Source organism: Colius striatus, chromosome 18, assembly GCF_028858725.1.
Source record: "Colius striatus isolate bColStr4 chromosome 18, bColStr4.1.hap1, whole genome shotgun sequence".
NCBI classification, from domain to species: Eukaryota; Metazoa; Chordata; class Aves; order Coliiformes; family Coliidae; genus Colius; species Colius striatus.
This window is the reverse complement of record NC_084776.1, coordinates 7,938,897-7,955,470: the sequence shown is the minus strand read 5'-3', so window position 1 is coordinate 7,955,470 and position 16,574 is coordinate 7,938,897. Positions and strand designations below refer to the sequence as shown.

At 53.7% G+C, this 16,574-nt stretch overlaps 1 protein-coding gene across 3 annotated transcripts in view; it reads right to left on the bottom strand.

Annotated features, from left to right (window-relative positions):
* Nucleotides 1-16,574, bottom strand: part of LOC104553472 (septin-9) — a 133,200-nt gene that overhangs the window by 12,988 nt on the left and 103,638 nt on the right. For 2 of the 3 annotated variants that reach the window (XM_062010855.1, XM_062010856.1), the window contains 4 exons: nucleotides 6,191-6,382; nucleotides 2,682-2,810; nucleotides 2,218-2,299; nucleotides 1,270-1,407 (listed from right to left, as the gene is read on the bottom strand). In XM_062010855.1, coding sequence (XP_061866839.1) covers nucleotides 1,270-1,407; nucleotides 2,218-2,299; nucleotides 2,682-2,810; nucleotides 6,191-6,382 — 541 coding nt within the window. Of the gene's footprint in view, nucleotides 1-1,269; nucleotides 1,408-2,217; nucleotides 2,300-2,681; nucleotides 2,811-6,190; nucleotides 6,383-13,172; nucleotides 13,211-16,574 lie in introns of those variants that run through there. The other variant, XM_062010857.1, reaches the window with a different exon arrangement.

The window sequence follows — 16,574 nt, the reverse complement described above, 5'->3', positions numbered from 1 at the left end:
GCAGCTGAACATCCACACAAGTGCCGTTAGCCGGCGGCTGAGAGAAACCAGAGCACACTGCAGAGGCTCCGGCGGGGGAGCCGGGCCCGGGGCCCACACCACCACCCGCACGGCCCCGCGAGGCCGGCCGCCACCCCAGAGCCCCGGCCTCTGCGAGCTCTGCTGCCGCAGGGCCCAAACATCAGACACAGTTAAGGGTTAAACACTCCCAAGTGACACAGGGAAAAAGCTCAGAGGTAGGGAACGCTGCAACACTCAGACCTGCTGAGGCAGGGACTGCAGATCAGGGCAGAGATAAGCAGGACCGCCAAGATGCCATCTCCCTCTGAAACGTTTTCAGCTTTATCACATTAAACCAGAAACGTTTTGTCAGTCCCTCTGCTCCCAACCGACAGCTGGTTACACAAGAAGAGCATAACTGGCCCCTGTAGTCATTTTATTCCAGTGAAGGATGCATTTTTGGTCTACCCACTGACAGAAGCAAAACAAAGTCTTTTCTCTTGGAATAAATCTCTACATGGGGAAGAGGAAAAGGCTGACATTAATACAGTGCTGGCAGCTCAAGTTTACCTTTGAAAACAGACCCAAAAAAAACCCCCACGCAGACAGAGCCAGAAGTGGAAGGAATTGACACAAATCAAAAGGAAACTTAGGTCTCGTTTTATGTTGTGATACTTTAAGTCGCATTTTTCAAGACACTTTAAGCACCCCAGATTTTTGCTGAGGGCTACGTGCCTAGAAGAAAAAAAAAAGAAGAAAGGAAATAGAGCAAGTTCTGGGCCTTTGATGCTGTCGTTGAGAAGTGCCAGAGCCAGGAGAGCTCTGTGCTGAATAAACTGTGTTCCATTTGCAGACTAGTTAAACAACCTACAAAATACCTTCAAGGGTGAGACTGTTTGCTCTTACAAATGCACAGCAAAAAAGCCTGATGCTCTGGTTGCAAAGGCAGCCTTTGAGAGCTCAACAATTGGTGTCCATCCTCTGTTGAGCAAGCAAGGTCACCACAGCAAGGCAAGCAGCTCAGTAGAGCCCAGCCCAGGGAGGCTTTGATGGCCACTTGGAAGAGGAAACACCATGTTTCTCTGGGGTACAGCAGCTCTGCTGTGTTATTGCAGGGACTCCAGAAGCTACAGCCTGAGGAAGGAGAGCTTCACGCTGTCCTCAAGTCCCCAGGAAACACAGGGGTATCCCAAAGATGGCTGAGCTGCCCCAGACTGAAAGCAGGAGAGGGAGGCTATAAGGGTGAGCAGGAGGCCAGCAGGTACGTACGAGTGGCCGGTGGCTGGGATGAAGTATATACAGCAGTGCACCCGCGTGTCAGGGATCCGCTTCTTGCGGTTTATGTTGATTTCCTCCTGCAGGTACTTCTCATACTGGTCATTGATGAACTTCATGATGGGCTGCCAGCTGAAGACAGAGAGAAACATGGGCTGATGGGTCCGTGTGAGAGATGTGGACCACTCTGAACCTACTCCCTGGCCTGTGTGAAGCAGAGCCTGCCGAGCTGAGGATGCTCAGCATCTTACATAAAACAAACCAATCAACCAAAACACACACACAGGGAATGATTTTGTTTCTGTCAGCTCCCATTCACACAGCAACCCTGGGCAGCAGGGAAATGACAAATCTCACACATCCATTGCTTGGCAACTCCACTCACCACAGCAGGACGGGATTTACTGGCTGGTTTAGACAAGCAAGGGCTTGAAAAGTCCTCACTTCTCTCCTCCTGAACCTGACTTCTAAGCAGGGCAGGGCCAGGAGTACCCCTCGGCTCCCCGCACAGTGTCATGACATGGGAGTAAGAACATCATCAAACCACACAAGATCAGCCTAGCTCATGGTAAGGAGAAGGCACCTGGCAATGGTCAGTCAGGCTAGCCCTGTCCCAGCCCAGGGGGCTATTGCACACAGACAGCTTGTCCCAGGGACTCCTGGCAGAGTTTGGCCATCAGAGCCACGTGAGTGTTTTCCGGGCCCAGCCACGCCAGCACACAGCTGCTCCCAGCCACAAACAAAGCTTGTCTCATGCCCAGAACAGCAGGATGTTTGTGGGCTCTCACAGGGACCAGGATCAGCCCCATGGAGCATGGCACCGCGCTGCCACCTACAACAACCCTCTCTCCTAGCCTGGACTAGGCTGTCCAGGGTCAGGGTGTCCCAGAGCTTGGTCACCTTCCCTCTGCCCCAGTCCCCACATCAGTGCAGCCACCTCACCAGTTCTCGTTGTTGATGTGGTCTCCAAAGCCTGGGGTGTCGATGACTGTCAGCTTCATGCGAACTCCCTTCTCTTCAATCTCTGAAACACAGAGGAAAGCCAGCGGGTGAGACAAGCACTGGTGGGTGCTCTGGCCAAGCCCACTCCTATAAAACCAGTTGGGGTGATGGAGCTTTCTGCCAGGGGAGAAATGCACCTTCACAGCTTCTAACAGGCACAAATCAGCCCTCTGAAGGGATGCAGCACCCCATCTGCCCTGAAATGTCACCCACTATGGCCACCTCATTTGTTCCCTCCCATTACAATTAAGTCGATGCTGCTGGATAAAAAAACAAGATGTTTTCTCAGCCTTGCAAACGTCTCTGGATGGTAAAAGTCCCTTCAGAGAGATGAGAGTCTCTGGACACACGAGGCAGAGTGGGACCAAAAGCCAAAGCCCCAGGTGAGATCTGCAGAGCCTCACCGTGAGTGATGGATTTGATTTCAATGGTCTTGGGGATTCGCTCCTCAGAAGTTGGCTGTACAGATTTCCGGCTGATCTTGGATTTGAAGAGGGTGTTGATTAATGTGGATTTCCCCAAGCCACTCTGACCTGGAAAAGAGCAGGACAAACCACGGTCAGCACTCACTCGTTTCCGGGATAGTATTTCAGGGGCCAAGGGATGGGGTTGCTGATGGACTCAGCCTGCACCGGATCTACAGGAGGGAGGGAAGAGGGGCAGCTGCTTTGCTGCAGCCTCGCCAGCTCAAGGAGCTCGAGTCCATCCTGGGCAGGAGGATGGTGCAGGCAGCAAGCACCTTCACTGGCTCCAATGCAGACAGCTTGCTGGGAGTGAGCAGGTCAAGAGCTGGCTCTTTGCATCCAGCTGAAATCACAGTAACCCGAGACATCATCACGGATGTTTTAAGGGCTGTGGTGACACTCAGCAGCCGTGAAGGGACCAGAGAATCCCAGGAAGGAGAAGCTTTTACCCTCCCCTGTCCATTTTCATAGGGAAGACTTGGGAGCAGTTTGGCAAGCCTTCAGCTGGACAGGATTAACAGCAGCAACAATCTTCCAGACCTCAGCCCTGCAGTATCTGCTGCTGCTTCCACATCAGACTTGCTTTTGCAATCAGACCAGCTGGCTGTATAGACCCCTTCCAGCAGGTCTAGGCTCCTCCAAATACTACAAGCAAGGTCCCAGGAAGCACATCAGATTGCACAACTTCAGAAAAAAATAGCCTTTAGAGAGAAACACTTTCATGCTTTATATCCCAGAGCTGAGGCTGATCTAAGAGAAAAGGACACCGGCAGTTCTCAGCTCTCCAGGCCAGTTGTCCCATGAGCTCAGAGAAAATTTATCTAGAGCAAACAAAAGAGCAACTCCTCAAAACCCAAGAAGCAGACACTTTGTTTCAGAGCAGATATCCTCTGCCCCCTGCAATCACCACAGAGCTCCTGCATAACACCATGGGGAGCCCCTTTGGCCCTGTTCTGCCAAGCCATGGTGCAGCTGGCTACTGTGACACTGTTGATGGCACATCCCATGTGCCATCAACAGAGTATCCTTAAGCACAGGATTTCACCCACACTAAGCCAATAGTAGGGTCAACCAGCACATCAGCACTGGTTATCAGCCCACTCCCTGATCAAACAGGGATTTAGAGAGTGACAGACACGGCTGCATCCCAGGGACTGAGCGCAGGTCAGACCTGCTCATGCCTCCCCTGGTCTGAAGCCTAGAGTTTCAGTGAACCTCACTGTGCTCAGCCAGCTTTCCTCTCCTTCCAGCCACTCTGTAACAAACAATGAACACAAAAGATATGCTTTGGGATTTCTTTTGAAGCACAGACCTTCTCATCTCCACAGCCTTAGAGGACACAGGGCTAAGCTGACCTTAGCCTGAAGCCCCCTCTCAGAGCTTTGGTTAGGCCAGCAAATCCCTTTTGAACAGGGATCCTGGAAGAGAGTGGAGAAGGATTTTCAAAAAGCTCTATTACAAGGACACCAGTGCAGGCAGTGACCTCCACAGCAGCAGTGTTCAGCTCCCACCTCCCTCCCCTCATCTGCTGCCTGTAAAACAGGGTCTGCGGTGATTTCAATGCAAGGACTCACAGCTTAGACTGGAGGGAAATAAAGGAACTAAACTAATCCTTAGAAGCCCAACTGTCCTCTAAAGAAACACAGCAGGATGAGGGCTGGCAGCTGCCTCCTTGCCTCAGCAGAGCATCCCTCCCCGAGGGCACCCTGCAATGCTGCTCCTCCAGCATCCCTCCCCATGTCTTCTGAGAGGGCCAGAGCTTGACTTGTTTATGCTGCCATGAATTCCCCAGCCTGTAAACAGTCAGCCCAGAGCCTGCCAAGGGAAGAACAATGTTTTCCAGTCGTGCTGCAGCACAGGCTTTCATACCACACACAGAGCTGCCAAGGCAAAGCTGGGCCCTTTCCTGAACATCCCTCCACATCTGTAAAGCAAAATGCTGCAGCACAGCCTGCTCGCAGAGGGATGGGTGTCTCTCCTGGCAGGGAAATGGGGGCTCAGCTCACCCAATCTTGCTTGTGGACACTCAGAATCAGCACTGTGATCCCTCTAGCCCTGTGAGTGCTGCTCTCCTGGCAGCAAAGAGCTGGGTTTGTTAAAATATCTTCCAAGAACTGGTCTGCAGTGACTGGATTTGCTGTGATCTCCCACCCAGGGAGTCCTCTCCATAGATCTATTTCTGTATTAAAGTATCAAAACGGGAAAGGCAGAGCATCAGCAAAGCTTGCTGGGAAGCTACAGTACACTAATATCTTTCACTGAATTAACAAACTCTGGATCAGGCCCTGATGTAACCCTGGGAAGCTCCCCCCAAGATGTGCTGGGTCCTACCTGCCATTCCTGCTCAAATCCACAACCCCACACAATTGCTTTCAGGAGGAGGTGGGATGGTGAGGCCCCAGTCACATCATGGGCTTTGCTCTTCTCACCCCCTAAACCTCCCTGGAAGACTGAGACAGGGAGAGCTGCTACCTGCACAGCCTAGAGCTGGGGAGCATAGCACAGCTCACGTGAGGAGCTCCACAGCACCAGACACTGATAGCTTGAAAATAACCAGAAAGGTCTCTTTTACTTTCCATTTTCCCCCTTGCCTGGTGCCCTGCAGTTCCTGCCCAGCTCTCCAGCACACCCAGTATTTCACTGGTAAGTGGCTGGTGCAGTGTCGACACTGGGAGCCCAGAGGCTGCAGGATTGCAGACCCCTGCAGCAGGAGCTACAGATAGTGGCCTCTAGCTGAAATAAAGCTGTTTCATCTCATCCACCCTGCAGCTTCAGAAAGCTAATGACCAGGAGCACGCAGGTAGTGAGATTTGGAAACACAACCTTCCAGCACATGGACACCCTTGGGATGCTCTCATTCTCTCCTGTGCAGGTCCCACCGTAGCAGAAACCACTCAAGCTGAATGACCCAGCTATGCAAACCCATCTTGTTAGTCTTAATTCCCACCAGCAAATCCCACATGGCATTTCTTCCCTGGCACTTGTAGCATGGTTGCCCAAGCTGCACAGCACAGTGCAAGAGAACTCACAAGCAGAATGACCCAAGTTGCTGGAAATGCTAGCAAAGATTAGGGCTCTGATATACCAGCAGCAGTGCAAGCCCTAATGTGTTCTCAGGCTGCTCAAAGCAGTGCAGGGCTCTGAGGAGGGGCAGACAAGGGAGATCTCTGCCAGGCTTTGGTGAGTCCTGACATCCCCTGAAGCATTCCCCTCTACGATGTGCCTGTGGGTAAGGCACTCCAAGATGCGTGTGACCACAGTCACACCGACAGCTTTAACGACAGCTGGATTCAAACCAGCTCCTTGGGAGCAGGGGTTTGCTGACTCCTAAGGCAGAGACCCCAACCCTGAGCCCGGGGACACTCCAGAGAGGACAAACATCGTTGCAGAGGAACAAAAACAAGTCGCTGAGCACGTTGCGGGCAGCTGGCGCCAGGAGGGGAACTCACCCACGACCATGATGTTGAACTCGAAGCCCTGTTTCATGGCTTTCCGCCTCATCTGCTCCAGGATGGCGTCTATCCCCACGTAGCCAAAGTCCGCGGGAGGCTTCTCCGGCCGCGTCGGCGCCGCCTGCTTGGGGCCGACATCCCGCGGAGCGTCCGTCATGCTGGGTGTGTGGCTGGGAACTGCCTCTGGACCTGCGGGGGCAAAGAGAGGGCGGTCAGGGCTGGCAGGCAGTGACCAGCACACCACGGTGCTGCTCCTGGCAGGGAATGAAAGGAGATGACTGTTGCATCCAAAGCGTGGGGACTCAGGGTACTGAGAGGCTAAGTGGAAGGAGGCGTGTGAGATCTTCCTTCACCTGTAATCATACTAGACTTGAGATTACAGAATCCCATAATGGTGGGGATTGGAAAGGATCTCCAGAGCTCATCCAGCCCCAGTCCCTGCTAAAGCAGGTTCCCCTCGAGCAGGAGGCACAGGAACATGTCCAGGTGGGTTTAGAAACCTTCCAAGAAGGAGTCTCCACGCTCTCCCTGGGCAGCCTGGGCCAGGGCTCCCTCACCTCAACAACAAAGAAGCTTCTCCTTGTATTTAAGTGGAACTGGTTGTGTTCTAGCTTATGTCCATTATTCCTTGTCCTGTCACTGATTCCCCTGCTTAACTTGGTGGATTTACCTTGAACCCTGCTCACATCACCAAGCTGCTGCAGCAAAGGGATGCTGCTATGGGAAGAGCAGGCACACCAGGATTCACCAGCAACCAACCTGCCACCACAGGGCAGGACCCAGCCCCGAGACAGCCCTTGGCACAAGTCTGCGGGTTTATTTAGTGCGCAATAAAGGCTTTTAGCAACACAGCCCTGTGCCAAGGCGCTGCTGCTAAAGGCTTGCAGACATACACAGCCTGCCCTCTCTTCCATAGCACTGTAATTACAGTGCTCTGCAGATTACTGGTGTGACTGCCTCGTGGCCATGTTTCAGGGAACTGGATGGCTTTACAGACACAGAGAAGTCCTTGACATCTGCTAACACGTGCCCTCCTTGAGCTCCAGCTGACACAGAGCAGAGGCTGCTGGCCCTGGCTTTCAGCAAACCCAAATCCCAACACATCTGCATCAAAGCAGGTCGTGCCAGACAACACCCACACAGTCACAAAGCTTTCGCAATACTGCCCTAATTCTGACATCTGCCTGAGGAACCCAAACCCTCTGCCATCCCTCAGACACAAGGCACTTGTCTCCCCTGCAAGACAGCTCCAGGTTAGCAAAACTCTTCAGGAAAAGCAAACATACACCTAGTACCTCACTTAACATCTTTGTAACAAAAACTGGGGAACCATCCACTCCTCTAGGCACTAGATAAGAACATCTGCCTCCAGGAAGGACAAACTTCCCCTGATGGGTGATGTGATCTGCTCCAATCCTGCCCCAGCTGCTCTGCGTCACCTCCTGTGCATACAGCTAAAATGCTGGAGGCACTGCATGCACAAGGTCAGCCTGCGCCTTGCAAGCTCCTCTGATGCAGTTCTAGGAAAACAACACTTCAGAGAGCTCTCCCCACCCCAGGCTGCCGCTGATCAGTGGCTGTGTCCCTGCAGCCACCAGCCTAAGCAAGCATTTTGCTTGTGTTCAGCTTCTGGCACCACTTATTTATATTTGCTATTACTTTAAAAATTATGATTTGCAAAGGACTTATTGCAAAGTCCTCATCTTCATTCTTTCAAGCAGCAATATGGCTCCCAAGCTCATCTTCACACCCCACTCTTATTTCTGGCCACTGATCATAGAATTGTTACCGTTGGAAAAGGCCTTTTAAGATCACCAAGTCCAACCAGTAACCTCACACTGCCAAGCTGCCTGCTTTCCTCTCCCTCCCTCCCAAGGGATTTGTCTGTAGAAGTATGGCTGGTCCAAAGGGGCTTCTCCAAACAAGCCCATCATTCTTTCTTCTCTGGTGATGGGCAGGAGCCCACGGGAGCAGCGTCAGACCGGAGCCTGCTGGGGTCTGCAAGGCGGAAGCGCTCATTTCCTGTCAGCGCAGCACACGTGCTCAAATATAGGCCAAGCAGAAAAAAAAGTACTTAAAAATAATAAAAAGCAACCCCAAAACTGATTCCAAAGACTGCTGGGTCACTTTGAACACTTTTTTTTTCTCCAAACCTCACTCCTGGGCTGTGCAGAGTAGCGTTATTCACAGAGCTCGAGGTCTCGCCACTGACGTCAAACTAGCCTCATTCTAAAATGGCAAGGCCAAAAGTGACGAAAAAGTCCCTACATACCACTAGAACAAGACTAAATCATGTGGGAAATAGGTACTAGGTGATGGCTTTAGCTCCCACAGGCACTGCTTGGGTGGGTGGGACAGAGCCTGAGCTGCACTGGCTCTGCGGGTGGGACAGCAGCCTGGGAAAAGAGCACAGAGAAAGCCCAGCAGCACACACAGAAAAATGAAGCTAAAGAAACAGAGCAGAAAGCCACCTTCCACTTGGAATAAATAAAATACATGCTGCTGTACCATGTTGCCTTCAGTGTGAGGAGGAGGGCTCCTCAGCAAGACAAAAGGCACAGGAAGCTGGGGCGATGGCAGGCAGCGAGTGGTTTCTCAGTGCTGACACCCGGGATGCTCCACAGCCCACACTACTGCCTGTGGGCAAAAAGTGATTTAAAGGACATTTTTTTCCTAGAACTTGGCTCCTATTTGGAAAAAAAAAAAAAAGAAAATATTGCAACTCTAAGTGTCTGAAGAACAGCAGGGATGCAAAGATGCAAATGCTCCCGTGGCATCAGCAGACTCCCACAGGGAATGCTGCCACCCTGACCTTCACTTTTCTATTTAGTTTCCCAGCACTGAGATGGACTCCAGCACCCCATCTGGCTTCAAGGGGGTTCTGCCAGCAGAGGCAGGATGTGGCCAAGCTGCAGGACCACTCCACAGCACAGGCATAGGGGGATGCTGTGCTGGGTGACTGGAGCAGAAGCAGTGACTGCCCAGGACAGGTCATGGACAGATCCTGTACTTGTTTGATGCGTAGTGCTCTCTGTGGGAAAAGCACCTCTCTGTGATAGCATCCCTGAGATGACCCTTCCAGGTCACTGCAAGCAGGGATGGATTAATAACCACCACCAGAAATTCCTGATTGCCATCAAGTCCTTGGCAAGGGCAGAATCAGACTTCACACACCTCTGCTGCACCAGTGCCACAGTTAACACAGCTGCTTGTCCCTCCCGTATGGAAGGAGGCTGGGGAAGCACATGGGCACTTTGCTAATGGGGGCAGAGAGCCCAGAGTCTGCAGCTCCCTCCAGCTCAAGTGTTCTGGATAAACACAAAGCACGTGGGAACACGTGCTTGTGCCATATTTAGGCCTCCTCTGCCAGGGAAACCCCTCTCCAGGCAGCATCGAGGCTGTCAGGGCAGCGCTGCACCGAGCAGGAACAGGCCCAGGGCTGCAGCCTGGGCGCCAGCCTGACTCAGGACAGCTGCTCCAATGCTGACTTTGCCAAAGACTCCGGGCTCTTGTGCTGTAATTAATGCACATCAGACACGAGCCAAACCCAACATCTGCAAAGCAGCAGATGAAAGGCACCCCATGGGGAGGAGAGCCCAGGGGATCCCCCTGGGGAGCCCCCCACTCCTCCAGACAGATGGACACCAGGCGTGGGTGGCCATGGGATGGGCTCTGCAAAACACTGCTGGTGAGGGGCTGCCAGCAAACCAGGCCTTAGAAATTTGGCTGCAGCAATCCAGGCTGGCTGTGTGCAGGGGATGTAAACACAGAGCATTGGTTCACCTGAAACCCTGAACTCTGGGGCTGGCAGTCCTAATCAAGGATTTGGGAAAGGGATCTATAGGAGACTGGTGTCTCCACTGGTTGAACAGGGAACATCTTGTGTATGCCAGCTCCTGACTAGACCCAGCAGCTCTATGCTCTGCTCCCAGGAGTGGGATGCTGGTGGTCTGGGAGGGCAGAGATTATCCTGGCGTGGGGCTGGTCATGGACCTGGGGTTCTGTGGCTTGCACAGAGCTGCCAGTGAGAGGACAAGAGGCTAAAGCTCTGCCGCTACCACCAAATCCAAACCACTCACACGCAATCAGGGGAGAAACACCAACAACGCTCGCTGGGTCAATCAGACACTTCCCTTGGCTGCAGGGAGCACCAAGTAACTGGGAATTCTGCAGAGCTACAAGTGCAGTGGGGATAACTCCCCTTCTCCCCACACAGAAGAGACTGGAAACACGGCAGGCTTCCAGATTTGCTGGATGAGTACACACAAACAGAGAGATACTCACAGCAGCAAACACTGGCACTTCAGGCTGTGAAAGCTCAACTGCTTCCCAGGCAGCTGGGCATCCACAGATGTATTCAAGGCAGCAGTGTAGACCAACTAACCTTTCAATTTTTTTTTAAGACTGCTGCTCCCAAAAATGTGTCTGTAGGGTGTAACAGACATTTCTAGAAGCAAAGAGTGAATTTATAGTTCCTGGTTAACTACAGACAGCCAGCCTCTCCCCTTTGCACACCGAGCCAGTGACCATGAGCTGTGGAAATGGAGCCAACAGCGTGTGGAGGAGGTGGCAAAGCCACAGCTTTCCCTTCAGAGGGGACAGGAGGAGTCGGGAGAGAGGCAGCAAAGCCTGGGCTGGATGCAAACCATGTGGCCCAGGCACCACTGCTGCCTTCTGTGCAGTCAGAGCCACAGCAGGATCTCCTAGTGCTGGACACAGCAGGTCCCAGGGAATGTGGGGCATGTCTTAGTCTGAGATCTGAGGGGCAGCCAGCATCCCCAGGGAGGGCTCAACCTGGTGCACAGAGCCTGGGCCACTGCAGCACCAAATTGTAACCAGGGATGTCTCTACTATTCAATTACAATTGTTTGTGCCCGGCTGGCACAGTCAGGCCCCAGTTGGAGCCCATCCCATATCGCTGGGCATCAAGCTACAGTTTCAGGCTGGACACCAGCCCAGGCCCACCTACCAACCGGTTATGTTTCCTTCTCAGCTTGCATTTCCACCCATGTGCCAACAGCCATGACTTAGAAACAGCAGTGCATGTTTAACTACACTGTGTTAAGCCAAACCCACACAGGAGCTGTGGGAGAGGTGGCCAGGTGCCCCGAGCACACAAGATGTACCAGGCTTAAAGTCTTTTTCTCATACAAGGATATAAATCCATTTTCAGAGCTTAAAAAAAAAGAAGACAACTCTTTGACACTTTGGTAGGCAACCAGGCAGGGCCATGGGCACCCATGTGCAGTGAGCCATTCCTGCTGGTGCTTCCTCCCCACTGCACGTTTCCCCCTTCCCACTCCGGAAACCGTCCTCTGCAGCTCACCCCTCAGCTCACCCGTTGCTCCCTCTTTCATATACAAGCAATGGATGCTCAGGGCTTCCCATCACTGTTTCCCTTCCTGGCTTAACCCTCCGGATGCTGCAGGCTTTGGTCACAGACGTTTCTGGGCTGGGATGCAATGAGCTCATCCCAGAGGTCAAACTGCAGTGCCAGCTCTGCCTGGACTCACAAACTGCTCTCTGAGAGCTCTGGCACAAGCCCCTGCAGTTGTCCTCTTGGTAAAGTCCCAGGTACCCGTGAAGCTGAGCACTGCCCTTCCCCAGCTCACACACATGCCTGCCCTTGCAGCCTGCCCAGCAGTCCTACATCATTTCTCCAACCACGTGAGGCATCAGCTCTAAACCACTTACAGAAATCTGAAAGATGTTACGCTGTTCTCTTGTTTGCCCAGAGAAGTTAAGAAGGGAAATGATCATAAACAATCCCAAGTCTTGCCTGCTCCAGTCCTCAGCCTCAGGCACACAGAGGTCTCTGGCCATACAGCCCCAAGGTCTCCCTCTGTAAGCAGCTTCCTGAGACCAGCCCTGCCTCGCTGGGGATGGCCCCGTGGCAGGGAAACTCTCCTGCACACCAATGCAGGCAAAAGCTACTCCATCAACCAGCCCCACATAGTGAAGTGCTGGCAGCCAGTGCAGCTCCTGCTCCCTGCAGACAAGCCCAGGGTGCCTGTGCCCAGGACCCCCATAAATCTGATTCCCTGGTGAGTCTGGCGAGGGAATCCCCTCCTAACTCGCTGTCTCCGAGGCAGTGGTGCCCTCCCTAGGACCTGCGCGAGAGAAAGCACCTCTCACTCCCATCACTTCTTCGCTGCGGAGCTCTGTGCTTGGAAAACAAAGAGGCGGGCAGCACTCCCCAGCCTCGCCTTGCCCAAAAAGCGTTGGAGCAGGAGCACGTCCGGCCGCCGGCCCCGCACGGGCACCGAGGCCCGGGCCCCGCACGGCTGCGTGTGCCCACAGCCGCTGCCCTCCACCCCGAGCTCCGCTGCCACGCCTGACCCAGCCACCGGCTCCTGCGGCTACGGCCAGAAAGGGAACGGGAGGCCAGCAAAGCGAGCCGGCAAACCCGCGAGGCAGGGGGAGCACCCAGGGCTCAAGGACGGACTTGTAGTTTAGCTTTTTTTTAACATTTGAGTTTCTGTTTAGTTTCTTTCTTTTTTCTTTCCTTTGTTTTGTCTTTTTTTCCTTTTTGCCACGTAAATGGATTGTTTACTCCCATTTTTTTCCTCCCTTTTTCCCCTCGAAGGGCAGCTCCGTCCCCGGCGCCTCGAGAGCCCGTTCGCGGGGGGCGGCGGCGCGGCCGGTGCCGGGACACAGCCGCTATTCATCGGGGACAATGCCGGCACCGCGGCCCGGCGGCCGCCCGACAACGGCCGCTCCTGCGGGGCGCGGGGACACGCGGCCGGTGCCGGGGCTGCGGGACGAGCCCCCCGCCGCCCCCCGCAACCCCCCACCGCGCCCGGGAGCCCGCGCACGGGGCCGTCCGTGGGAACGGGCAGGCTCCCCCTCTCCCGCGCTCTCAGCTTCTCCCCCAGAATACTCCCCCTCCCCCCCAAATCACTCCCCCTTCTCCTCATCACCCCCCAGCCGCTGCCCCGAGCCCCCGCGGAGCCCCCGCCCCCGGGCACCGGCGACTCACCCGCGGCGGCGGCGGCTCCGGCAGCCGGCGGCTCCCCGCCTCCTCCCGCGCTGCCCTCCGCCTCCTCCCCCACAGCCCTTCCTCCTCCTCCTCCCCCATCACCCTGCCTCCTCCTCCCCCACTGCCCTCCCCCCTTCCAGCCCGACCCGGGGGGATGGAGCCTCTTCCCGGGAAGTTTGTTTCGCCCCAGGGCGTTTTCCATCCCCCAGCCAGCCCCGGGCCGGGGGGACTCGTAGACGTTTAGAGGGGGAAGGGTTTACGGGCAGCAGCTCATCCCATCCCAGCCCCCACCGCTGCAGGGCTCACGTAGGAGATGCAGGGTGGGGGTCGGTGCTGGGAACTGCCCCGAAAAAGGAGCGAGGCCGCGACGAACTCTGCAGTCCCTTCAGCAGACCCCACCATCCATGCCACTGCTCCAGGGACAAAGGGACGGGGGCACATCCCCACCCCCAACACGGCCCTTTTGGCTGAAACTTGCCTTTTGCTTTCAAGCATCCCAAAATTCTCCGGAGAGAGACTGAAACCCATCTCCCGCGGGTGTTAATGCCCCTGACCGTGGGCTCACTCTGCTGTGCAAGCTGTTTGAAGACCCCTGGGCCCCATCCCACACCCAAGCAACAGCCCTACACCCCCCAGCCTGTTTGCTTTTAAAAATTGTGTCAAGTAAGCTGAAAAAAACTATTATCTGTCTCCACAAGCTCTTCCTGCCCTTCTATCTTGATTACCAGTGCTCCACACCACCTCTCCCATCAGCAGAACCAAGGAGAGAAGCAGCTATGGACACAGGCCCTGCTCCCCCCAGCAGCAGCCCTGGGTGGGTCAAAGTACCCTCGGTGCTGCTGGGCAGGAGGCCCTGCACCCCAGGACCAGAAGGGGTTCCCCTCTTCACAGCCATGATGCAAAGCCAACTTGCCTCCTTCAGATCCCTGCTTCTGACATGTTATTTTAACCCATGCAATGATCTCAGGATAGTTTTTCTCCTAGCTCCCTGCACTTCTCAGAAGATTTGCATTCCCAGAGAAAAGCCTGCAGGCAACACGAGGGTTAAGATGGATTTGTTTCCAGCTCTCAATACCCAAAGGATCCCATTTCCCATGAAGAGTCCCACCAGCCAGGGGCTAGTACTTGCCCATCCTTTTTGATCTGTTATCAGCATCATTTGCCACATCTAACTCCTGCTGAGGAGGCAAACCCTGCAGCCTGTGCCAAGGGCTCTGCAGCCACCCTACTTACCACTGTGGCTCTCACATGGCTGTCACCTTTCTTCCCTTCTTCCAGAACACTGGCAGCTCTTCCTCCACACAGCACAGCCACCACAAGCCAGGCTGGCAGCATCTCCCTTCCTTCCATGCCTGGCCAAAGCTGGCATGAGCTTCCCAGGAAATGATGGGTGCTCCTAGGGGCCAGACTTGCATCCCCCCACTTCAGCAAGTACCATAAATACCAGTTCCTGAGAAACCTCCACCCCAGCACCCAGGCAGGAAACTCAGCCTCAATCTGCTTACGCTGCAGCTGTGTGCAGTGTTCTGCTGGATTACACCACTTTTTATGACTTAATAAAGCCTTAACCCCTATCAATGGGCATTAGTGTTTTAATCTCCCTAATCTCCAGGAAAATCCAATGCTAGATGCCAAACTGGGCTTGCCCAAGTGGCAGCTGGGTCTGTTTGCAAGTCAGCCTTGCCTTAGCTGAAAGAGGCAGAAGAGCTGGAAAGCAGCTCAGCAGTGCTCACTCAGGTGCTGTGCTTGCAGGAGGAACAAGGGAGGGATCCCAGGTGCATGTGAGCTTTGCAGATACGATCTGCTCTTCATGTCCCTACCGTTAGATTAACCACATCTGTAACACTGTGCAGCTGTCAAACATCCAGCACAGGCTTCACTGAGCCCAAACTGAGACCTGCAGCAGAGGAGTGAACTCAGGCTGCTCGGTCACGTGAACCCACGACTCGCTCCTTGCTGTTATTTTTTCACACTGAAACCACAAACATGCTTTAGTCTTGCCTGTGAGGGTAAAAAAATACCCTACAAAAAAGTTCCCCTCCTTGGTCATTGAAGCCCTGTAAAGACTCTTGGAGCAGGATGAGAGCTCTCACTGTGTACATGTTGTTTTCCAGATTCATTTCTAGAAAATGCTTTGTTTCAACTCCTATCTCATCCTTCCCAGGAACAATTTGAGGTGGATAAGTGAGCAGCTCAGAAGGACAATAAAGTAGCATCCTTGGTCTCAAAGCAAGTAAATACTTTGGGCTTTGGCTAACCAGACTTGTCCTCATGAAGGCTTTGGGGCTATTTGCACAGAGGAGGCACTCACAATGACAAACAGCCATCTCTGGGATTTGTTATCACAGGACCACCTCTGCTCCTGCAAGGAGAGCAGGGCCCTGCCATACTTGTTCTCCCACTGCTTGTTTCTGGCTGCAGGAACTCACTCCACAAAGAGGCAGGACTGACTGGCGAAGGAAGGAAGCAGCCTTACTCCTGTGCTGGAGATGAACAAGAGAAAGATGAAGTGACTTGCCCAAGGTCACAGAGAAAACAACAGAGCCAAGAACTGGATCCAAATCCCCTACTTAGGGTTTTAAAATCACAAAGTCATTGTTCTTCTCTTAAAAGAAATGAATGCTGAGAGTTAAGAACAATTCTAGTGAGGCCCTCTTGCTGTTCTAGCTCATACCAAGGGATCTAAACTAACTACAGATCCAATTCTTAGCCTTGCAAGTCATCTGAAATAACAAGACAGCTTCCTGCCTGGCTGATGCAGTCCCAGCCATAGTACTACACCTGACAGCTTTGCAGGTGAAAGCAAGGCTCACCATGTCATGGTCATACTGCACAGGGCAGTGGGGACCTGCTCCATGGTAGTGCAGGGCTGGTAGGGCTGAGTGGAGATGGTGGCCCACAAGTGGTCCAGCACTGATGCTCAGGAAAGGTTGGGAGGCAGCAGGAGGAGCAGATCACCAGCAGTGGCTTCCACAGGACCTGAGCTTTGGGGAGAATCCCAGTCATGGTCCTTTATCTTGAACCAGAAAACTGCCTCAGAGCAGGGCCATTCCCCAGCCCTTCTCCATCCCAGCAGCACCTCAGGTCTCCGTGACACCAGGCAACACTCTGCCCTTGGCCAGCACATACTCCCAACTCCAAACACAGATCCTCAGCTTTGAGGAATAACATCAGCTGCAAAAGAAGCCAGCTTCACCAGGACTGATCAGACCTGTGTACCTGCCAACAGACAGGCTTCACCTCAAGCTGCTCAGCTCTGAGAAAACTTTAAATCCCTTGAGCACAGGGAGTGTGAGCAGTACATCTTATCCCTCAGGAACACTGAAGGGACATTTCCAATCACACTGCACCACACCAGCCCAGGTAAAACTGCATTGCTAGGGCTTAGTGAATTGTTTTTAT